At 38.4% G+C, this 25,655-nt stretch overlaps 1 protein-coding gene across 3 annotated transcripts in view; it reads right to left on the bottom strand.

The window, feature by feature from the left end:
• LOC131053584 (chlorophyll a-b binding protein 7, chloroplastic) overlaps positions 1-25,655 on the bottom strand; it is a 61,996-nt gene that overhangs the window by 3,721 nt on the left and 32,620 nt on the right. For all 3 annotated transcript variants that reach the window (XM_057988211.2, XM_057988212.2, XM_057988210.2), the window contains exons 4-5: positions 18,761-18,893; positions 169-261 (exon numbers count right to left, since the gene is read on the bottom strand). In XM_057988211.2, coding sequence (XP_057844194.2) covers positions 169-261; positions 18,761-18,893 — 226 coding nt within the window. The remainder of the gene's footprint in view (positions 1-168; positions 262-18,760; positions 18,894-25,655) is intronic.

Genomic DNA, 25,655 nt, shown 5'->3' on the forward strand with positions numbered 1-25,655 from the left:
TTCCTCTAGTCAACATAAAGAAATCTCAATATGTTTACTGCTAGCATATATGACCAAATATTCATTTATTCATTTGAGTACAAGAGCATAGTTTAATTGTATAATAGCTTGTTCATTGCAAGACTGCTACATGAATTTAACTGTCAAAGCACCAAGTGTAATACAGACCATGAGAAGAAATTGACAAACTGCAATGACTAAAACTCCTTGCGCTCCAGCAATATGCAATCCTGGTATTCCAAGGTAATCTAGAGTATCACCCTGAAAAATATAAAGCACATTTACGAGTGTGAGGATATTTTCTTTCCAATTTATCAATAGTTTTCAATGTGTTCTGGACACAATCATGAGATTTTCAAATAAAAAATAAAACCATATATAAACATAAATAGAAACTCCTAATAGATTATCTCCTTAAGTCATTTTCTCATTACACTGAAATACAAACAATCACTTTGCCACACCCATTCTTACTTCTTTTAGCAATGAAATAAACCAGTTTCACAAACTTCACAAGTTAATTATCTCATTATTCTTTCTTGCTTCTGTGTATGACTATTACTATTTACAGAAGATATAGGATTCAAAACCTCCATTTTTTTGGGTTTCTGCACATCCATAGATGTTTATTTATTTGCAGATTGATCCAGGTAGGGATTAAGTTACCTCTTCTCTTGGAACTCCAGTAATCTGCACACTGAAATTACTTTGTTTTAAATCCCTTTTTATTATCTTCGATATCAAATGATCTGCCTAATCTTTACAAGGACTATTTTTCTTTGTTACAATCATCTTTTACTTCCATCCCAACATCTTTATCCTAGGGTTTGATCAGGCAGGATCCTTGTTTGTGGGCAATTAACATTGATACCAGACAGAGAAACATTTTACTGAATTTTGTAATTCTTGTGAGAAGCAACACCAATCTGCTCCATCCAAGGACTGTTGTGTGGATAGAGATTATCCAAAAAGTAAAACTATAAAGTCTAAATATAAAATCCTGTCCAAAGTTTGATGAATACATTTCCCATCATATTCCCTTTAGTTAAATGAAAATCTTTCTAGGCATACAACCATTGGCATTTTTCAACATTTAGGCTCATCCCTTGCATCCACTTAGTTTGCATCCTTTCCCAATTCACACGTTCACTCTTCAGCTCCAATCTATATTTAAATGAATTTAGTTGTCTACTGATTTGAGTATAAATGGAAGGTTTACCTAGTGCAGTGGCATATCAAACGCTACTGGCCTTATTTAATTTTGTGTAGTTGTCTCACATAAATGCATAGCATGGTATATTGTAATACATTTTCTTCTTGGCAGCTGGTCCTTCAATTTCACCAAATAACTTGTTATGAGTTTGCACATCCTAACAAGTTCAGTTACAATGGTATGTCTTCTGATCATTCACCACTAGTTCCAAAGTATTACAAGAAGAATTTATGTTTGTTAAATAAATATCTGCTCTTTGGTCCATTACATAAAACCACTTCACGTTCTTACCAAGGCAATGTACAATAGGAACCACAAACACAATGCACTATTTTTTATCAATCATGAATTGCCAAATGATTGAAGTGCACAGAATGATAATACACAGAAATGCTAGATTTTGTGTTCTAATTATAGTGATCAGAGCTTATGTCTAGCAGCATAAGTTCATTGTAAAACATGAATTGCCACCTAGTATGACACATCAAAACCCACATATTAGTTCAATATAAATGCTTATACAAAACAGATGTTTTAATGTTCAACAGCAATCTCACTCCTGTTGTGACCTTTTTCACACATCGCCCCATTGCAAATGGGGACCCTCCCTTTTTCCTTCTTTCTACGGTTTTTGCTAGTGTCTGTGGCCTTCCGCTTCAGTTTTGCTCAGTTTTGTCAAGTTTTGAACGGTTTGAATCCTAAGGATTGAAAGTCAGTTTTTGCAAACCAAGTGATAACAGAGTCTAGACACCGTCAAAGTGCCCAGAAACACCAAAGGACGAAGAACGCAATTGATTTGAACGAATTTGGACAACTTTCTGTTTTTGGAAAGTCTTCTTTTTTGCTTTTTTCCTATTTTTTAGCTCGATCCCTGGGATGGCTATTTTTAGAAAGTTTTCCCTATTTTTTAGGGATGCCTGCTTTTTACTTTTTCGGAGTAGGGACCTAGGGTTTGCACTGGTACCACTAGCCTGCATTGATCGCAATCGAAAATTTTCAAGTTTTGACCCAAAAAGCTAAGTTCCTACATTTTAGGGATCATGGCGCTTCGAATGGGTTACCTTAGTATGGGTTTCAAATATCATGTTAATCTGGCTAAAATTGAAGAAATTATCAAATTTTGACGTTTTTCGAGTATTTCTCTAAGTCTGGCTAATCATGTGTGGTGGTGAATGTTATGTCAAGAGATTCACAAAGTCTGCCCTCATGGAAGGGAAGCGTGGTTATGACCTTCCAAAAGTCCGCCCTGCTGCAGATGAAAGGTTCAAAGATGACAAATTCCGCCCTGAAGCAATCAGCCATAAAGATGGATGAAGTCCGCCCAAGGTGGTGAATAGAAGATGGTGCCTAACTCTCAAAAAAGTCCGCCCTACATCAACATTTGATGGTTCCCAACTCTCAAAAAGTCCACCCTCCAAAGGATCATACATCAAACAAGGTCTGCCCTGCTGGTTAGACCTCAAGACACCCCTCCACCATGGCAAGATGAGATGGAAAGTTGATAAATTGATCAAACAAGACTAAGATAGGGGTTAGAATGATAAAATTTGAAGGTGAAATAATTAATTTGGAGGTGAGGTGGGTTATGACCTTCAAAAAGTCCGCCCTATCATGAAGAAGGAAGTGAGAAAGTCCGCCCTACCTTTGATGGAGGATAAAGCAAGTCAAAGAAAGTCCGCCCTGTCTTTGATAAAGGTTGAAGCAAATCTAACCAAGTCCGCCATTATATGGAAAAGATTGACAAAATCCACCTTGCTGTCAAGAAAATCTGTTAAAGGAAAGAAGAAAGTTTTTAGAAAGTTTCGAATTTGGAAGGAGAAAGAAAGATAGAGTTCGATTCATGAACTCAAACTGAAAGTAGAAACTTTCTCAAGGAACTAAACTCAAACTCGATCCAAAATCAGAACATTCCTAAGGGCTAAACTCAACTGAAAATAAAAAATAGAAACTTTCTCAATGAACTGAAATTGACAAGGAAACAAGATCATTTATCAAATTTCTAAGTTCGATGTATGGGATGAAAATAGAAACAAGATAAGTTCGATCTAGGATGGATGAACTGTGTTTCTAAATGCAGAATTCGAAATTACTTTAGAGTTTATACTTATAATGAATTGGTCATTCATTTCATTCATCTCAAAGGTTCGAACTAGGAGAGAAAAATACTTTTGGAGAGAAAGATTTCAAGGGTCTTAGAGAGTGACTCGAGGCTTTTCAAAGACATTTCAAGAGCAGATTCGAAAATTTCTGAGACAAGATTTCCTAACGAAGCAGCATCCTTTCTACTCATTTCTTGTCTAGATTTTGAAGGTGACAGGGGTATTCAAGGCAGATTTATAGAGTTTTCAGAAACTTGGTCTGATTTTCACACATTTTCCAGGATTCGAATCTGATTTTGACATTCATTTCACGAATTTTGGGACTGAGTTGTTCATTTTCAGAACAATCAAAGACAAATTTCACTCCCGAACCTTCAAATCGGATGTTGTTTTCAAGGGTTTCTTAAATTTCTAAGTGTTTGCAGCTTGTTGAAAGCTAAAAGTGTTGAGGAAGTGAAGAATCAGAGCACACTTTGCCATCAAACCTTCAAAGTTTACGCTCAAAATGAGGATTCTAATTTATTTCTTTTGGTTTTGTAGGTTTGAGATGATGGTTGAACGCGATGAATGTCTGAAAAGATGAACTTTAGATCATATCAATTTATACTCGCGAGGAGTTATCCAGAGCTATTTACCCTCCTCCCGCGCAACATAAATTGGCAGCTGAAGGCGGGATCATCGCAAAAAACACAAATGGAGTTTCAGGCCAAATTCAAAGTTGAAGACAGGACCACAAGCAAGGTTCGTCCAAGCATAAAGATGGCCAAAATTTGGCTATGTATGAATAATACTTTGCAAAGGGATTCTTCCCCAAATTCAAGGCACTTGAAAGAATCTAAAGGCACCAAGAAAGGAAAGTTCTCAGACTTCTTGAAGGATTTTATCTTCTGAAAGATTAAAAACAAGCTCCCAATCAAAATTAGATGGTGACAAGAAGAAACAAATTTCCATACTCCGACGATTTCTTAGGTTTCCCGAGAACACCCAGTTAATACCGTCTCCAGAATTCGTAGGTTTAGATCAGCTTTCTTAAACCCTATCCCCTTTTGCCCTTTTTGAAAGTCTAAATCCCGAAAAATCCAAAAAAAAGAGAGAGCCTGAAATTGATAAATCTATCCAAGTCCAGAAGCTTGAAAGACATTTGTAAACGTAAGTCCCCCTTGAGATTTTCAGCATACACTACTATTGATGTGTTTTTCATGCACATGCGAACACAGAATAAAATACCAAGGTATCTTATCCTCTCTTGAACAGAGTTTCCCCGAATGCTGAAGATTTCGCCTAAGGATCAATCAAGGCAACTCCAAGGTTCAAATGTGTAGGTTCTCTACGTGTGGATAAGCTCAGTTTGGTCTAATGTGATTATGCTAGAATCACAAGGGGACTTACATTTGAACACCTGAGCGTCTGATCTGCTGGAACGTGAATCTTGAGCGTCTGATCTGCTGGAGCGTCTGATAGGCTCAGAAAGTCTACTCTAAGGCCTAGAATGCAAGAAGATGAATGAATGACTAGGTGGAGTCCTACTGGGATAGGTCTCACCATCAAACTGAATAACTCAGCACTAGCTTAGTGTGATCTTCTAAGGGATGCTTCGAATTTGTTCAAATCGTATACCATCAGACATTGATCACCATTCAAGATAATGCATGAACAACAAACGCGTAACGACTCGAGATTAAGCTCATTCTATGCTAGTTGAACACGCAAGGTGCACTTACAATCAGTAAGAGGCTAGTGGTTTGTGTTAAATTTTGTAACGTCGGTCATACTATTTCATGCTTCTGATATATATATATATATATATATATATAAAGAGTGATTCTCAAACAAGTCGCACTCCTTCCGATCGAGTAAGTAAATGGTGACTAGTTTATATATTGTGGTGAGAGGTACGTAGGGAAGAGATGTGTCTTCCCACGTGGGAAGACATATCTCTTCACTACATACCCCCTCATCCACTGATATAGCATGCTTACATTGAGGAGGATGGACACACCGAAATTAATAAAGTGTTGTGCATCTTCAAAACACGCTATAGCAGATAAAATACAACTTTCAGATCATATCTCTATCTCTTCTATTTTGATCACAAAATTTTGAAAGAACTTAACATGGTATCAGAGCCAAGTTAAGGAAGATCGTATTAAAATTCTGTAACGATCTCATAAACTTTCACCAGGCTCTTACTAAGATCACATTCCCATAAATCTAATGGCAACCGGAGTTAGGTTTGAAGATAGATTAGATGAAGCATCAAATTTTGTATCTTGGAAGTTCAGGATCATGCTTGTTTTGAAAGAAAATAAAATTGACTCCCATGTCAAAAGTGAAATTCCTGAACCCTCTGATGATACAGAGAAAATTCAATGGAGCAAGGATAGTGAAAGGCCCTTAAGATAATTGTGGATTCAGTAAGAGACCACATTGTACCAGTTATTTCTAGATATGAGACGGCCTTTCAGATGTTCAAAGCACTAGCTGACATTTATGAAATCAACAACACTAGCAGGGCTCTCACCCTAAAGAATCAACTACACCATATACAGATGAATAAAGGAGAAACAGTTACATCCTATTTCTTGAGGATCATTGAGCTTAGGGATCAACTATCCACTATTGGACAAGTAGTAGACAACAAAGAACTTGCTATGATGGCCCTAAATGGACTTCCTACCTCATGGGAATCGTTCATTCAAGGAATCAGTGCTCGTTCTAAATTTCCCAAGTTTGATAGATTGAAAACTGATTGCATTCAAGAGGAATCTCGGCTTGTCACAAGAGGAATAAAACAAAACAATGGTAATGAAGACATTCGAGTTCTAAACTCTAATTCCCACAAGAAAGGAAAGAAGAAGAACTTTAAGAGAAAGAGGGACAACAACTCAAATGGGAAGAGGTCTTCAATGAAGAAGAGAGACATTTCTGAAGTACAATGTTTCAGATGTGACCAATATGGGCACTATGCAATGAAGTGTCCAGACAGGATCAAACAACAAGCTTCAATGGCAAAAATTAAGAAAGGGAGTAATTCCGAGAAGCTAGTCTTCTACTCAGCCTTCTCTAGTCAAGTCACCTCCAGTTTCAACACATGGGTGATTGACAGCGGAGCATCTGGACACATCACAGGATTTCGTGAGCACCTAGATACACTTGTGGAAAGTTCAAATGAAGAAGTGACAATTGGTGATGACTCAAATTATCCAGTTATGGGAATAGGACCCTGCAATATCAACCTAAAGTCAGGCATATCCCTACAACTGACTGGAGTTCTATTTGTACCTGGTATAAAGAGAAACCTTGTCTCAGTTTCTGCACTTGAAGATAAGGGTTACAAATTAACCTTTATGGAAGGAAAGGTACTTGCTTGGCCAAAGAACTCCACCATCAAGAAAGCCCACACCATTGGAGTAAGACAAGGGAGCCTCTACAGACTTTGCACCACTCCACCTCTAGCCTTGATTCATGAGACTCCAGATTCGAATGAACTTTGGCACAGAAGATTAGGGCACCTTCATTTCCATGCCCTACCTAAGATAGAGAAGATGGTGATCGGCTTACCCAAGCTAAGTCAAAAATCTGAAGGAGCTTGCAAAGGGTGTGCCTTGGGAAAGAATACTAAAGGGTCTTTTAATTCTAGCAACAGTAAATCCAAATATGTATTAGAATTAGTTCATTCTGATTTATGTGGACCCATGTCTGTACCCTCAATAGGGGGAATTTTATATTATGTAATATTTGTCGATGATTATTCTAGGAAGACCTGGATATATTTTCTGAGGTACAAAGAGTCTGAAGAAATCCTTTCTAAATTTAAGGAATTCAAAGCTCTTGCAGAAAATACGACAGGTAAGAAAATCATAACCTTAAGAATAGACAATGGGGGGGAATACACTTCTAATATGTTTAAAGATTATTGTATAAATGTTGGGATTAGGAGGGAGTTAACTGTACCTTATAACCCACAACAAAAGGGGGTAGCTGAAAGAAATAATAGGACTATAGTAGAAGCTGCTAGGGCTATGTTGTTTGACCAAAATATAGAAACCTCATTTTGGGCTGAAGCGTCTAGGACAATTGTGTACATTCAAAATAGATGTCCTCATTCTCTTCTTGACAATAAAACCCCTAAAGAAGCCTTTACTGGCAACAAACCTGACATAAGTCATTTCCGGATCTTTGGGCGTCTAGTCTATATTCATGTCCCCAAAGAAAAGAGGTCAAAGTTAGAACCTTCTGGAAAGAAAGGAGTATTTCTTGGGTACAGTGAAACCTCTAAAGCCTACAGAATATACATACCTGGTCAAAGACAAATTGAACTAAGCAGAGATGTCATCTTTGAGGAAGACATAGCATTCAGGAGGTCCAAAAGATCTAATGAATTAGAACACCAAGATCCTCCTACAAGCTTGGATGAGGATTCCACCCCTGAGATTTAGAGGGAGACCCCTGAAGATGTTGAGCATGAAGCTCAAGGCTCACCTTTAGAAGAAAATTATCCCGAAACTAGGAAGAGATCACTTTGGGCTAAAAAGATGCTTCAAGAAGCTGAAAATTATGCTGCTCCACAAGGGACCTTCAGAGAAAGTAAGAGACCTAACCTATTTTCCAGTTATATTGCCTTGATGAGTGAGATAATTGATGCAGAACCTTCCTGTGTTGGAGATGCGCTCAAGCATCAAGTTTGGAAAGATGCTATGTCAGAAGAGTATCAGTCAATTCTGAAAAATGATGTCTGGGATATTGTGCCTAGGCCTAAAGGCAAATTTGTGGTATCTTCTAAATGGCTCTTCAAAATCAAACATGCAGCAGATGGCAGCATTGAGAAGCACAAAGCAAGGTTTGTTGCTACAGGTTTCTCATAGAAAGAAGGTATTGACTATGAAGAGACATTTGCTCCTATTGCCAGATACACTTCTGTTCGAGCAGTTTTGTCTATTGCAACATCTAAAGTATGGAAGGTCCATCAAATGGATGTTAAGACTGCTTTTCTGAATGGGAAGATTGAAGAAGTTTATTTGGAGCAACCTTAAGGTTTTGTGATTCATAAGGCTGAATCACATGTTTGCAGATTAAAGAAAGCTCTATATGGAATGAAACAGGCCCCCAGAGCATGGTATGAAAGAATTGATCACTATCTCTTGGAATTAGAGTTTTCCAAGAATGAAGCAGATCCAAATCTCTACTACAAGGTAATCAATGGTAAATTATTAATTCTTATTCTTTATGTTGATGATCTACTAATCACAGGAGAGGATAATTGTATTTCTCAATATAAGAAAGAATTAGCCTCTGAGTTTGATATGAAAGATTTAGGAATTCTTCACTACTTCCTTGGATTGGAAGTTTGGCAGCAGGTAGATGGTATAATCCTTAATCAAGGAAAATACACCATTGATATACTCAAGAGATTTGGAATGATGGATTGTAGATCCATGACCACACCTATGGAGACAAATCTGCACAAACTAAAGGAAGTAGCTGCAAAATCAGAATTTGCAGATCCTACCCTCTACAGACAGATTATTGGATCTTTGATGTATTTGGTAAACACAAGACCTGATATATGTTATGTTGTTAATGCACTAAGTCAGTTCATGTGTGAACCTACGGAAATACATCTTGTTGTTGCAAAACATATTCTGAGATATCTTCGAGGAACTATTGGTTTTGATCTGAAGTATAAACATGAAGACCTTGACCTACATGGATTAACTGATTCTGATTGGGCTGGAAGCATAGTTGACAGGAAAAGCACATCAGGATGTTGCTTTAGTTTAGGATCAAGAATGATCTCATGGATATGTAGAAAACAGTCTTCAGTTGCTCAGAGTTCTACAGAAGCTGAATACATTGCAGCCTCCATGGGAGCAAGAGAAGCAGTATGGCTTCGGAAACTGCTTGTAGGATTGTTTGGTCAGCCCTTAAATCCTACTGTCATCTACTGTGACAATCAGAGTTGCATCAAGCTTTCAATGAATCTAGTATTTCATGATAGGTCCAAACACATTGAGATTCCTTATCACTATGTTCGAGATATGGTGGAAAGAAATGTGATCCGACTGAATTATATTGATACAGGTGATCAGATTGCAGACATTCTTACCAAGCCTCTCTCCAAGATCAAGATTGAACACTTTAGAGATAAACTTGGTATGGTTGAAAATGTTATTTAATTTTGAGAGATAGTCTCATTTATTCTGATATACTAATATATTTAAAGATGTTTAGTGTGTAAACTCTTTTATTTGTCATGTGTGTGACTCCATGACTGCATGGGCCTTCTGTGAACATTATTGAAGGGTGATGACTTTTCAATAATGAACACTTGTTTCAAATTGATATTGTAAGGTGACGATTTTACAATTATCAATTTAACTATCTTGATGGATATCATGTGACTTGATATCTGTGGACATGTCATGATAGTATATATATCTCTAAGACATTATGGTAGATATCTGTTGGTTGATATCATTAAATAAACCATAATTATGATAGATATCTTCATGGTGAATATTATGAACATAATATTCGTGGACATGCCATGAAATCATTATCAGTATGGTAGGCATCATGTGACTTGATGCCAAGTGCACATACCTTACTTGATAACTATGAGTTATGGTGAGTATCATGAGACTTGATATTCATTGTTGAACCATATCTCTGAATATCACTATGGTGTGATATCTCATCTCTTCACAATCAATGGATGAATTGTGATGTTTTCTCTAACATGAAATGTGTCCTCCCTAGTTAAGAGGGAGTGTTAAATTTTGTAACATCGGTCGTACTATTTCATGCTTCCGATATATATATATATATATATATATATATATATATACACCGCTCATAGTATCGGGTGGTAAAGCGATTTGCAAACAAGTCGCACTCCTTCCAATCGGGTAAGTAAATGGTGACTAGTTTATATACTGTGGTGAGAGGTACGTAGGGAAGTGTTGATGTGTATTTTGTACACGACCAAACACAAAATAAAATACCTAAAGGTACCTTATCCTCTCTTGAATAAAGCTCCCGAATGCTGAAGATATCGCAGAAGGATCAATCGGAGAAGCTTCAAGGTTCCTGTTATGTAGGATCTCTACTCGTGGATAAGCTCTTTGTGGTATGATGTGATTTTGCTAGAATCACAAGGGGACTTACACTTAACGACCTAAACGTCTGATTTGCTGGAATCACAGGATTTCACTAGCCTAGATTTTGAAAAAAAAAGAAAAAGGATGAGGGTGAGGAAAGGATCTAATTCTAACACTAAGAATGTAGGAGCAATGAATAACCTTTGGTGAAATTCTAACTAAGTCTTGTTTTGACATCCCAGGACCATCTCCACAAGGTTAGTGTGATCTTCGGAGGAAAGCTTTATGATGTTTAGATCATCGCTACAGGCATAGACAGCATCCGGTTGATGCATATCAGTGAAGAAGCGACAATTGAAGTTAAGCTTAAGCTGAATGATTCCAGTTGACTACACAAGGCAAGTCTGCAATCAACAAACTGCTAGTAGTATGGATATACAAATTTCACCATCAATCAAACACATTTCTTCCACTCATCTAATAACATGAAATCAAAACTGAGAAGTATAAAGACCATGGAAATTGTTGAATCGACCCATAGATTTCACCATTTCTTCAATGAAGTTTTACAAGCCTTTTACAACAACATCTTGGCAACAATCTTTGCCTTCTCTTGCTATTCTATCAACTGACTATTCACTATTAGCTAACTATTCACCTACTATCAACTATTGACTAACTATTAGCCTTTACAAATGAGGAGCCAGGGCTTATATAGCGCCCTCAATACAATTCAATGGCTCAGATCAATTTGAGATCAATGGCCGAGAATTTACAATGAAAACCCTAATTAGGGTTTGTTACAACAAACTCAATTCTAGCCAATGAAATAATTGCATTATTTGGATACATGTCTTCTCTTGAATATTCGACCAATGGAGAACTGGGGTAGGTACATCGAAGTTTGTGCCATCTCCCATGAGTCAGGTACATTGAATCTGGACACGCTAAGGTGGACCAACCTGACTGGAGGAGTGATGACTAGGATGCCACCTTGTCTTTCCTTCAAATGTTGGACTAGAAGAGGTCGTCCTTGTTGATGCTAGGCTGGAGAAAGTCGTCCTTGTTGATGCCAGGTTGGAGAAGGTTGTCCTTGTCTTGGTCTGGTCTTGTGGAGGTCGTCCTTGATCTGGCCTGGTCTTCTTTCATCTGCAAGACAAACCACAAGAGACGATTAAGGACACATAATAAATTCATTTCAACATAGTATTTCCTACCTTAAATCATCAACAAGAAGATATCAAAATGAAGTTTGCTTAAGATTCTTTCCAAGGACAGGCTCCATCAGAATTTCGCTCTAGACCCTTTGGAAGGGTCAGGAGCGAAATTCTCTCTTGAGCTCAAAATTCACATTTTTTGAAGGTCCAAATCTCTCCAAGGCATTCTAAATAGCTTCTTTCACTCTAATCCAAGCCTAGTTTTACTCAAATCTTGAAGGAAATGGTATCTTTAGTGTTTTTCGCTCTGGACCCTTTCGAAGGGTCGGGAGCGAATTTCTTTGCTTGTAGCTCATTTTTCATCATTCCAACTTCAATCCACCTCACAAGGCTAGGAAATAGTTCTCTTCTTTCACCCAATCCAAGTTTGATTTGTTTTTGCAAGGCAAAATAGGAGATTTTAGGATTTTCGCTCTAGACCCTTTGGAAGGGTCAGGAGCGAATTTCCTCTTATGGCCTAAAATCATCACTTCTGGAGACAACCATCGACTTAAGGGCAATCACAAGGGCATCTTTTACCTTCGTCTAGGCATAGCTTAGCATAAATTTGAAAGGAATAGGTAGATTTTAGGATTTTCGCTCTAGACCCTTTGGAAGGGTCAGGAGCGAAAATCTTGTTTTAGGGCTATTTCACCATCCTTTCAACTTCAAATCACCTCCAAGACTTAGAACACCTTTGCCTCACTCCTCTCCAGGTCATAAAAACCAAAATCTTGACTTGATTTGCAAGGAAAAAGGGTGATCTTAAGAATTTCGCTCTGGACCCTTTGGAAGGGTCAGGAGCAAAATTCTCGTTTGGCTTCAAAATTTGCATTCTTGGCGACCAAAATTCACTCTAAGGCAATCCAAATGCCTTCTCACACCCTTGTCCAACCTTGGCTTTGCTCAAAATTTGGAAGAAAAGATGATTTTAAGAATATTCGCTCTGGACCCTTTGGAAGGGTCAGGAGCGAAAATCATTTTTAGGCTCAATTCCTTCATCTTTCATGGTTTCTAGCAACTTAAAGTCACTCTCAGGGGAAACTTCTCCTTGAATTTACCTTAGCCCACACTTGATCTAGCAAAAAATTGATAGCAAAGAGAGGTTTTGAGAAAATTCGCTCTGGACCCTTTGGAAGGGTCAGGAGCAAAAATCTCCTTCTTGACCCAAAATCATCATTCTTTCAACTTGAAAACTTCTTTGCAAGGTAGAATCTCATCCTTCATTGCCCTAGGAACAAGGTTTCATGTCCAAGAAAGGTTAAAAAGTAGGCTTATAAGGAATTTCACTCTAGACCCTTTGGAAGGGTCAGGAGCGAAATTTCCTTTCCTAGCTAAAATCCTTCATTTTCACAACTTCCAAACACTCTCAAAGGCAAGATCATGTCCATTTCCTCTTTCAACATGCTTTGGACATCACAATTTGGTCAAATAGGGATGGAAATGAGGTCTAGGAGGATTTTCGCTCTGGACCCTTTGGAAGGGTCAAGAGCGAAAATCATGATTTGGGCTTGATTCTTCCTTTTTCCAACTCAAAATCACCTCAAGAGGTAACTAAACATCATCCTTCACCCAAGGGATAAGGTCTTAAGCCAAAACAAGGTCAAAAGAATAGGCTTGCGAAGAATTTCGCTCTGGACCCTTTGGAAGGGTCAGGAGCAAAATTCACCTTCTTGGCTAGAATCCTTCATTTTTTCAAAGCTTTCAAACATTCCAACGTCCAAACATGTCTACTCTTCCCTTCAAAATGCCTTGCAAATCAAAATTTGGTCAAATAAGGCCAGAAATGAGTCTTAGGTTGATTTTTGCTCTAGACCCTTTGGAAGGGTCAGGAGCGAAAATCTTGATTTAGGCTTTAATTGCTCATTTTTCAAACTTCAGTCTTCTCCTGGAGGCAAATATAGATTGTTTTCCACTTGAGGAACCAGGTTTTAAGCCCATTCAAGGTAGCAAATGAGGATTATAGAGAATTTTGCTTTGGACCCTTTGGAAGGGTCAGGAGAGAAATTCCTAATCTTGGCCAAAATCCTTCACATTTCTATGTTCCATCACCTCAAAAGGCAGAGACATGTTATGTCCTTCCCAAATTCGCCCATGGAACAAGGTTGGTATCCAAAACAAGGGAGTAAATGAGGCTTATGAAGAATTTCGCTCTGGACCCTTTGGAAGGTTCAGGAGCGAAATTCCTCTCCCAGGCTAGAATCCATCATCCCAAGGTCTAAAATCTCCTCTCCAAGGCAAAGTTGCATCAAACCTTCTCAATTATGCCTCAAAAGTCTACAAACTTGGTCAAGCTAAGGAGGAATATAGAGGAAATAAGAATTTCGCTCTGGACCCTTTGGAAGGGTCGGGAGCGAAATTCACCTTAGGCCATGATCCTGACTTCATTTTTTTGCATTTCTTCATTCAAACAAGTGCTTTTTCCTTCATTCAAGCCTAGGAATGTGTTAGTTCTAGGTTTTGGTCAAAGTAGAATGTCTTATGGAGAATTTCGCGTTGGACCCTTTGGAAGGGTCAAGAGCGAAATTCGCTTTGGACCCTTTGGAAGGGTCAAGAGCGAAATTTGACATTTTGGACTCTCCGTCAGGATCATTTTATGGAATAGGATGTTTGAGAGTGGTTTCGAACCTCCAGGAGTTATATTGCAAAATCTAGTTTTTGGAGGATTCTTCAGTTTTCCAAACTTAGTCAAATTTCAAGGTCAGGACATTCCAGACTTAGCCAAATTTCAGGATCAGGACATTCCAGACTTAGCCAAATTTCAGGGCATTTGAAGATCAGGATGACATTTCAGACTTCATCACTCACTAACTCGACCTAGCTCGGACCCTCAAGAATGATACCCACTCACAAAGCAAGACACAATTAACAACGAGAGCAAAACTAGGCCCTAAGGAAAGAAACCCTAATTTGGAGCACCTGTTGACTCCCCTGGCTCAAGCAAAGCCTACCATCCTATTGATCCCTTGGCGACACTCATCCTGCAAAGGCTAACAGACAAAACCCTAAAAGACCTAGAAAACAAACGAAAGCAAAAAGCAGGGAACCCCATTTGCAATGGGGCGATGTGTGAATACGTCACAACAGGAAGAGATGTGTCTTCCCACGTGGGAAGACATATCTCTTCACTACGTAACCCCTCATCCACTTATATAGCATGCTTACATTGAGGAGGATGGACACACCGAAATTAATAAGTGTTGTGCATCTTCAAAACACGCTATAGCAGATAAAATACAACTTTCAGATCATATCTCCATCTCTTCTATTTTGATCACAGAATTTTGAAAGAACTTTACAGTTTGGACTAGGTGGATTCCACGCGAGTGCATTCAATAACTTCTTTCATTCAATCTAATTATCTATCATCTAAAATGAAGATTCAACAAGAGACCATGCATATTGCAAAGAAAGGACACATTCCACCATAACTTCAATGAAAATGGAGTTTATTTACAATCAAGGCAACAATTTCTTGCCTTCTCTTCCTAATCTACTCTAATTGCTATGCTATTTGCTATTCTATCTACTGACTATTCACTATTGACTATTCTCTAACTATTATTAGCTAACTCTTAACTATTAACCCTTTACAAATGAAGAGTCAGTCTTATATAGAGAGCTCTTTACATCTCAATGGCTCAGATTGATTTACAATCAATGGTCAGGATTACAAGATGAAAACCCTAATTAGGGTTTGTTACAACAAACTCCTTTAGCCAATGAAATAATTACATTTCATAGATGTGGACCAATAGATGTCAAGGGTAGGTACATCGGAGTTTGTGCTGCCACTGGTGAGTCAGGTACATTGAATTTGGAAATGTTGATGTGGACCTATCTGACTCGAGGAACAGTGACTGGGATGCCACCTTGTCTGGTACCTGCTCGTATCTCTTTTGATACATAATTTGGTGATGCTGAGAAGCTAACTTTGATTAACTCTTCTGAAACTATCTGCTTCTTCAACGTACCCTTGCACTGACCTTGGTTGATCCTCCTGTGTCCTTGATGTTCTTGATGGATGATGTGCCTCTCCTTGGCTCTCCTATGCTTGATGAGGCTTCTTCATGGTCAAGCAATTTCTTCTTTTTTGCCATCTTGTGATTCCTTCATGTGATAGAATGAGGTCCTTGAGGATAGCTTGGTCCATTACGTACAATTCCTTGAACACTTGAAGTCTTCCAATGCTTTAGAAGCACCTTGAGTCCTCCTCCATGCCTTTGAAGTGTCCTTGATGATGATGGGACTGGAATAGGTCGCCCTTGTCCTGGCCTGATCCTCCTCCATCTGCAAAACAAACCAAAAGATGATTAAGTATACATGATATATTTGTCTTAACATGGCATTTCTTACCCTAAATCATCAACAAGAAGGCATTAGAATGAAATTCATTCAAGATCCTCTCCAGGGACAAGCCCTATAGGAATTTCGCTCTGGACCCTTTGGAAGGGTCAGGAGTGATTTTTGTTATTTTGTTCAATTTAACTCACATTTTCATCATTTCACAATCTTGAACTTAACCCTTCAATCCTCTTGCCATCATGATCTCACAACTAGCCCTTTGCCCGGCTTAAGCAAGGTAAAAATAGGGATTTCAAAGGATTTCGCTCTGGACCCTTTGGAAGGGTCAGGAGCGATTTTCATGATTAGGTCTAAATTCCATCATTTCCTTACTCCAAATTGCTTTTCAAGGCAAGTATATACTAGTTTTCTCTCCACCAATGCCTAGGAATCCATATCTTGATCTCAAACATGAGCAAATTAGAGGCTTTTGAGAATTTCGCTCTGGACCCTTTGGAAGGGTCAAGAGCGAAATTCATACTTTGGTTATTTTCCCTCACATAGCTCCATTCTTCATCCTTTAAGTCATTAAGAACAAGTCTTTGGGCTTCAAAATTGTTTGTGAATGAGCTAGCTTGTAGGTTGTGGCGAGGTAGAGAGCCTCATGAAGAAATTCGCTCTAGACCCTTTGGAAGGGTCAGGAGCGAAATTCTTGCTTTAGGTTAAATTCCCCCTTCTTCTTACTTCGTTTTACCTTGACTCTCACCTTTCGATCTCTCTCTCATGAAGGCAGCACTTGTTCGACCCTCAAGAAGGCCTGAAAGGAGAAATTCGCTCTAGACCTTGGCCAAGGACAGGACCTAGAAGGAATTTCGCTTTGGACCCTTTGGAAGGGTCTAGAGCGAAATTCACACTTTAGCTCAAAATCTTCACATTTGTGATCACAACTCAATCAAATGGATGCCTAGGGATACCTTTAAGTTCAATCAACCCCCATCAACGTCAGGCTTGACACAAAATTGGGAGAAAAAGGAGGTTTTGAGAATTTCGCTCTAAACACTTGGAAGGGTCAGGAGCGAAATTCAAGTTTTAGGCTTGATCTCATCATTTCCTTTACTCCAATCCACCTTGCAAGGAAAATACATACCAATCTTCCCTCTACCACACCATAGGAACTAAGGTTTTGACCTCAAACAAGGAGAAAATAGGTGTTTTTAGGAATTTCGCTCTAGACCCTTTGGAAGGGTCAGGAGCGAAATTTGTATTTTAGCTAAAATCCTTCATCTCCTTCACTTTCAATCACTTCAAAAGGCAAGAATATATCAATCCACTCCCAACTATGTCTAAGGAACAAATATTTTGGTCTAAACAAGGAAGAAAATAGGGGTTATAAGAAATTTCGCTCTGGACCCTTTGGAAGGGTCAGGAGCGAAATTTTCCTTTGAGCACATATCACACCTCCTTTCTCCTTTCCTTGCCTTGGATATAACTTCTCAAGCCTTCTCCTATCATCACCAAGTCGACTTGCTCTCAAAGTGGCGTTTGCTTCAATGTTTTAGTGAGGAAATAAGGTCATTCAAGAATTTTGCTCTAGACCCTTTGGAAGGGTCGGGAGCGATATTGAAATTTGTTGTGGACCCTTTGGAAGGGTCGGGAGCGATATTGAAATTTGCTCTGGACCCTTTGGAAGGGTCAGGAGTGAAAATTGACATGTTAGTCTCTCCGTCAGGATTCATATATGGAATATATAACATTTAAGTATAAGTTTTATACTTTAAGTTATATTCCATATATATTGTCAAGATGTTTGAGAGTGGTTTCGGACCTCCAGGAGTTATAATGTAAAATCTAGTTTTTGGAGGATTCTTCAATTTTCCAGACAATCAAATTTCAGAATCAGGATGACATTCCAAACAAGCCAAATTTCAGGACATTTGAGGATCGGGATGACATTCCAGACTCCTTAAGGCGAATTCGCTCTGTCCCTAATGTAAGGGATGGGACCTACAAGGACATTATGCATTCAACCAAGGTTTGATTTAGCAACTTGAAGTGCGACCGGATAGCACACAAAAAACACCCTAGGAATTATCTAAATAACCCCTAATCACTCAATTGACCTGACCTCTTGAGGAGATCCACCTGACTCAAGCAGAGCCTGCCATCCTAATGAGCCCCCTGGCGACCCTTCGATGCAAAGACTAATAGCCAAGACCAGGCAACCAAGCAAACTAAACTAACCCTAGAAAGCAAAAAGGTAGGGGTCCCCATCTGCAATGGGGCGATGTGTGAATACGTCACAACAACTACCCAAGTAGCTATCCCACTAAAGTCGCTTGTTCGCACATATAGACCTTGGAATCAGCAGTGATTTTTCAGGAGAGGATAGAATACCTTTGGGTATCTTATTCTAATGTTTGGTAGATGATAAAACATACACCAACAACTCCCAGAAAAGAAGTTTAAAAAAGCATCTTTTTTATATTTACCTTTTTGTCTTTCTGTGCAAACTGTTCTCTATTTACCACATTGCTTTGTCCTATCACACATTTGTATGCAGTATACATGCATAGCTTCTAGGAAGTTTGTGATGTGCAACTTCCAAAGGCTAAAAGGTCAAGAAAAACAAAACTTGTCTCTATCATGTGTGGCATATCATAATCCAGTTCAGTTAAAAAATGTCCACAATACTTTACCATGTTACATCATTGACAATAAGAATTCTTAATAATTCACCCTTAGTAATCTACCTCATTAAGTAACTGTAAAGTCTGACAGTAAAATTTGGATGCAGGAATGTTCAGTACATATGCTGGCTCCAGAAACATGTGATTAGATAAATGTGCAGCCATGCCTTCAGATGCTTGCCTTGAGCTTTGCATAACCGACACGCCACCAGACAGGCTCAATGAAATCCACAGCTCCAAAAAGATCCAGCAATTCAGGAATGACAACACCCAATGCTGCAAGCATGGCCCACCGAGCATGAAGCACTTCAAAACTGCATCCAAATACAAAAAGAAAAACAGAGTTGAAGAAATATCGAAAGGTTTATTAGTAGGAAAATTTAACAAAAATGTTTGAAAATACCATCCAGGTGAAACTTAACTAAAGAACATAATCTGAAATAAAGTTAACAGTTAAATAATATAAGAACATGGAAGTTTTACAGGTAATTGTTTGAGGCAGGATCCTTTAAGCACATAATAATCATGAATATTCGATTCATCAAAAGACCTGATGTCCATGGACCATTAAAGTGACCCACAGTAAGGATTGTATCTTTGCAGATGTTGACCAATTAACCCGATTTGCTAATTTACTCCTATTAATAAAATTGTTTATAAATCACAACAACTTGCAGCGTTTTATGGAGAAACATTATAAGTTGCATTGGACTATCTCTAACTATTGTTCTGGTCATAGTAGGAAATTCAATGAGTTCTCCCACAAACTCACAAGTTTTTCTTTAAGGCAAGTAACTCACAAGTCAAGTCCTGCTAGAAATCTCACAAGCTTTACATGAGTTTCAAATTCAAACTTGGCAAATTTCAAGCATGGACTTGGCTGCTGAGAGGAAACAGCAGCAGGGGTTTCAAAACCTTTTCTTCGGCATTCTTGTGTTTGGCAGGTGCAAACTGAACAGAGTGGATAGATTATTGAGTTATTGGAGGTCCAATTTCAAGATTGAATAAGCAATAAGAGAGAATTTGCAAAGTATTTACTTTTTTTTCCTATTCTATTCTTTTTTCAAAATTCAAACATTGAAGCTGAACAACCAAAATCCTGCAGCTGCTATTATCCTGCTAAAATTTTCTGTTTTTGAATCTTTTCTCAATGTTTGTTTTGTCTTATTTTTGTAATGTTTTTTCTTTCTTTTTCCAAAATTCTATTTTCATATGAATGAAAACCCTGCTGCTATGCTGTTGAAATTTTCTTTTCTTTTTTCTCAATGTCCAGAATCTAGTGTGCAATAAGCAATGGCAATAGAAAGAAGTGGCTGGAAGGACCTTGCATGGAAGCATGACACACGAGCTAAGATCAAGGGCATAGTGACCTGAAATTTTTGCAGGTTTAGTACAAGAGGAGGTATAAATAGATTAATATTCAACCTTATTTGAGCTGCTGGCCAAGATATCTAGTGTGTACTCGAATGCTCTGTTTTCTAGTTATGAGGTGAAGAAAATTGAAAGGACATGGGAAGCAGTAGCATCAATGATGAATTCCACAGCCACTATTGAATTGGCATTTGGAGATTATTTCCTTGGCCCACGAATCAGGCGTTCCTCCATCGAGGAGAGTTCTAGAAGTCCACATTCTACACCAAATTTCTTCATTCCTCACAAAGGTTCTAGGGGAACAACCTTATCTTGAAGGTACCATTTGTAACCAAGAGAAATACTGTGATGCTAGGGTGGATTGGCAAAAAACAATTACCACAACAATTTTCCATTTAATGTGGTGAACAGCCCATATTAGAAATTTAAAGAAGGCCGGTAAATGCATTAACAATTGTTGGTATGGGTAAGACTCCAACTGCTAAGAATTTCATGGCACATTGCTAGAAGAAGCCATCAAAAATTCATGGCTTGTAATAGATGATCAAAGGAAAGAATGGCAGATATAGGGATGCAGTATTTTATCAGATATATGAACATATGGCAAGATTAGGATGTTGATAAACCTTTCAGAGTCTTTGATCAGTACATTGATGTTCTTTAAGTCCATAGATGCCTCGCATGATGTCAATAATGATAGAACTTTGTGCAGTCTATTGGAAGGGGTGATCCAAGAGGCTGGGAAGAAGATGTCATCCAAATTATCACAGACAACACAGAAGCACCAGTTTTTTGAGTCCTTGTGTTGTCCGTTGCAAGTATTCAATACTAGAGGACACCAAGAAGATTGGATGGATCAAGAAGTGTGGTTTAAGACACCAGACACATTACCAATTTTTTCTCCAACCATACTCGGGTGTATAATTTAATCAAAGAGCACACAAAAGACAAGGAGCTTATTTGATCGGCAGTAACATGATTTGCCACAAACTTCATCACTTTGCAAAGCATTGTCAGGACAAAACCTTTTCTCAAGCAGATGTTTGTGCGCAAAGTCTAAATGAACTCTTCATATTCCAAAAAATCCACAAGGGGAGTAGACCGCAATTACACTTTTTCATGATGTTCTTCAAGAATGCATAGATATTCAAGGTAAGTAACAACTGCAAACTTAAGTTTTATAGGAAATTTCGTATTTCTGTTTTCTTTTTGTTATTTTTTAAATTTTTTAATAGCTTAGAATTTAATTTCCAATCATTTTGGTAATAGAGCATTTGGTCAAGGTTCTACATTTGGTGACCAAGAACACATTCCAAAGGATTATCCCTATGAGGTCATGGATGGGGCCAAGGAAGCCATTGTTCATTATTATATGAAACCAAAGAAAACATGAAATCATTTGGCACATCATTGATTGTGAAAGTTCCACAACAAGTTCCCAAAATAGGGGCATTTCAAAGATGTGAGATTGGGACAAAACACATCCCTGCCACTCCCTTTGTTGTCAACAAGCAAGCTCATCCTCAAGATGCCCCTACATAAGCAAGGGATGTCTCTACAGCATCCCACTCTAAAGAACACACATATATACTGAGAGGGCAGGGGGATAATCAGTATGATGCAACTTTTTACCAATTTAGAACTTTATCAGTCACAATAACATCATTTACTCAATATCAATAATTATGCACATGATAAGAACACAATAACATACAATATTTATGTGGAAAACCTTATGGGAGAAAATCAAATCACAATATTGCTCATATATAAAATCTTCTTACAACTTTGTAGGCACCAACTCACAGGAAACACCAATTCCCTTAGTCTGTAGGCACCAATCCCCACAGCTAAGCACCAACTTAGCAAGAGATACCAATCTCTCCTTTGGGAAGCACCAACTTCAAAATCAGAACTAAGTTCCACCTTGAATGTTGCTTCTTCAACAAATGATGGACAATTACAAACTCAATCACAATATATGTCCTCTTCAATAGATGTCAAACTCCTCCTATGCCCTCATAAAATATTCTTCTTATTCACTCTATAATTACCTTCTTGAATAATCTTCATATATATGCCTTATTTCTTCATTGCTTCACCTTTTCAAATTGGCATGATCTCCCTTTCACAAATCTGATTATCATCTCTTCAAATCTGCTACAACATTCCTCACAATCCCTTCATAGAAATCTGCATATATCTTTCTCAAAATCTGCTCTTCAAAGTCTTTTGGCTGGCATATGTATAATAGATATTCTTCTTCACACACCACACTCACATCACTTCATGAATCTGATTTAAATCATGCACAATCTTCTTTCACAAACTGATCACATATATGATAAAGCTTTCCTTCAAATCTGATGACAAGTAATATTAATGTCTTCCTTTAAAAATCTACTCATGTCATTTTCTTGCAATCACACATATTTCCCTTTAAAACAAATCTGGTTTACACTCCTATTTCTGCCCCTTCTCTTCCTTTATATCTGCTCTAAACCCAGAGCTTAGAATGATGTTCAATGAATTGTTCCAATGTCCACCAAAAGACTCATTTATATACCCCTCAAACATGCCTCTTTATCCAACGGTCACCTCCCTTTGATTAGGTTGGTGTTGACGTGTATTTTGTACACCATCATACACAGAATAAAATACCTAAAGGCATCTTATCCTCTCTTGAATAAAGTCTCTAACTGCTGAAGATTCGCATGAAGGATCAGTTAGGATGACTCCAATGTTCTGGTTAGTAGGGTCTCTACGTGTGGATAAGCTCCAGCGGTATGATGTGATTTGCTGTGTCCTTAAGGGGCCTTACACTCCGAAAGTCTTACTAAACTAAAGAAGCTTTTCAAAAAAATAACAAAAGGATAGGGTTTGCAAGAGGTCTAATCTAATCTAACCCTAAGAATGACTTCATGTGGACAAGACTTGGCAAGATTCTACCAACTTCAATTTCGCCATAAAATAACAACTCAATTGAAATTGATGCGATCTTCTAAGGTAACAAATGATTTTCAACGCATCAAAGATCAAAGACACTACCACGAAGGTACATATCCAAGATACAATAATGATTGAAGGTTAAGTGATTCAAATATCTCCAGTCGACCACGCAAGGCGTTCCTACAATCAGCAAGAAGCTAGTGGTTTGGATTACGAATCCTACCAAAGATCAAGTCTCACACTATGTCCTTCAAATTAACACACTAATTTGATTGAGCATGATTCAAATGAATTGAACAACCATGAAGATAACCAAGAAAGTTGCAACAAAACACCATAACTTCAATATTTCATTGATTTCAAAGTCATCATGTACAACAATTGCTTGAATTCCTTTCCTCAAACTCAATCTTGCTACAAAATAAATTGCTTCTAAACTCTAATCTCTCTAATACATCAAACTCTCTCTCTAATCTCTTAACTATTATCTATTCTCTTTCCTCCTTTTTCATGTGCTTTGTCCCAATACAGGACAAGATCTGAGATCCGGAATGCTTTGACTCTAGCTTGTCAATCGAACCATCTTTTCACCACTCCTTGGTGTTTTGCAAAGTTTTCTAACGCTTGATCTCTCTTTTCTTCCAGGTTCATTAACTGCGTCAGTCGGGCTTGTACTGCATCAATGTCTTCCATGTACTCCTGAATAAATCTCAAAGTCGGGATCCTGAGTTGCATGGGGAAGACTGGGTCTTGGCCATAAACCAGAAAATAAGGTGAAATGCCTAATGCGTTCTTGGTTCTGATTCTGTCTGCCCATAAGGCGAATCTTAACTGGGTGTGCCATTCTCTCGGACTTCTCTCTAGCAATTTCTTGATAACGCTGAGTAAATTCTTGTTGGTAGACTCAGCTAACCCATTACCCTGAGGATAATAATTTGATGAGAACTTAAGAGTTATTCCATACTCAAAAGCCCAATTCGAGAATCTTAATGATGTGAATGCCGAACCATTGTCGCAAACCAACGCATAAGGACATCCAAACCTTGTGATTATGTTTTCCTCCAGAAATTTGATTACAACTTCAGTAGAGCAAACTTTAAGTGCTTGTGCCTCTGACCATCTGGTACAATAATCTGTAGCTGTAATGATGTACTTGTGTTGTGCTGAGGATGCGGGGTTAATAACACCAATAAAATCCATTCCCCATTTGGCAAATGGTCTGGCTTCAATCACTGGGTTCAGTGGCATGGCAGGATTCCTTTCTCTAAAAGCTGCGACTTGGCATGTATGACAAGTCTTGATATGATTGAATGTATCTTTGAAAAGCGTAGGCCAGTAATATCCTGCTCTTAGGATCTGGTGAGCTGTAGCGAGGTTGGCTCCATGTCCGGTTCCAAACTTGGAATGGAAATGTTCAATTATCTGTTTCGCTTCATCTTTGCCAACACACCTCAGGTATACTCCTTCATAATTTCTGCGATATAGAACAGACCCTTGAAGCATGTAGTGTTGACACTTGATTCTTAGTGCTCTCTTCTGTGTGGGTGTCATGCGAGCAGGACATCTGTGATTAAGCAAGTATGTCACAATATCTTTGTACCATTCGTCATGTGTGACATCTTCTAATTCATAAACTTGCTGGACTAATCCTGGTCCATCAATTGCCAATGTCTGCGCCAAAGCTTGCCCTCGAACAAGTTTCATGGGCTGGATTTCAATATCAAATTCTTGGATAATGGCGACCCACTTACCTCTTCTTTCTCCTAATTCATTTTGCATGAGAAGAGTCTTGACTGCTGCATCTGGTACTATTGCATAAATCTTGGCCCTTAGTAGGTAATGTCTAAATTTCTTAACGGCCTTTACTAGGGCGTATGCTTGTTTTTCAACATTGGGATATCTAAGTTCTGCATCTTTCAGCGGAGTACTCATGAAAGCAATCGGATTTTCATCCCTTTCTTCACTTCTCTGAGTGAGAATAGCGGCACAAGTGTAATCAGAAGCAAAGGAATATAGATAGAAAGTGTAAAGCGGAAAAATCGAACCCTAGTGGTTCTCCCCTCCCCAACTCCAAGGAGAGAGAAGGGAGATTCACTAGGGTTGATGGTTTTCACTTAGGGGAGACTTTACATTCAAAAGAGGGGTTGAAACCCACAAGATCCAATCCCACGCAATGCAAGATTGGATTCTATATGAGTTTCAAGGGTTGTGATAGCAAGGATACCCTCTTTTGTAAAGAATGTAGATGGAAAGATTGAACTAGGAATGCATAGAAAGTGATAAAGATTCGCTTATAAACTGAGATAGGGATATGATATGAAGCTGCGGACCTGGAATTAGCAGTAAAATGTCGAGACGGCGCTGTCCTGCAAATTTGAGCAAAAGTTGACGAGACGATGGCGCCCGGCGTGCACACGGTCCTCCGAAAAATCCGCGAAACGAAGGGGGATCTGTTCGTCTCTGCACAAGGATTCCAAATCTTCAATTTCAGCCGCGTACCTGCAACCTACACACAGAAAAGCGAAGACGATTGGGGGGTTAGGGATTAGGGGTTTGCCCTTAGGTCAAACCCCGGTTTTGGAATTAACCAAGAAATGAGAAATGTTGCAAATGTAATGTAAAACAAGTACTAGTACCTTGTTGTAAGGATGTTTGTATCCTTATGTGCGAAGGTATAGATGTTGTTGTTTGTTGTATGTTGTATGTTGTAGCATGTAATGTGTTGTAAGTGATCTCCTCTTCAATGGTTGAATCCT

Source organism: Cryptomeria japonica, chromosome 4 (assembly GCF_030272615.1).
Source record: "Cryptomeria japonica chromosome 4, Sugi_1.0, whole genome shotgun sequence".
In the NCBI taxonomy this organism is placed as follows: Eukaryota; Viridiplantae; Streptophyta; class Pinopsida; order Cupressales; family Cupressaceae; genus Cryptomeria; species Cryptomeria japonica.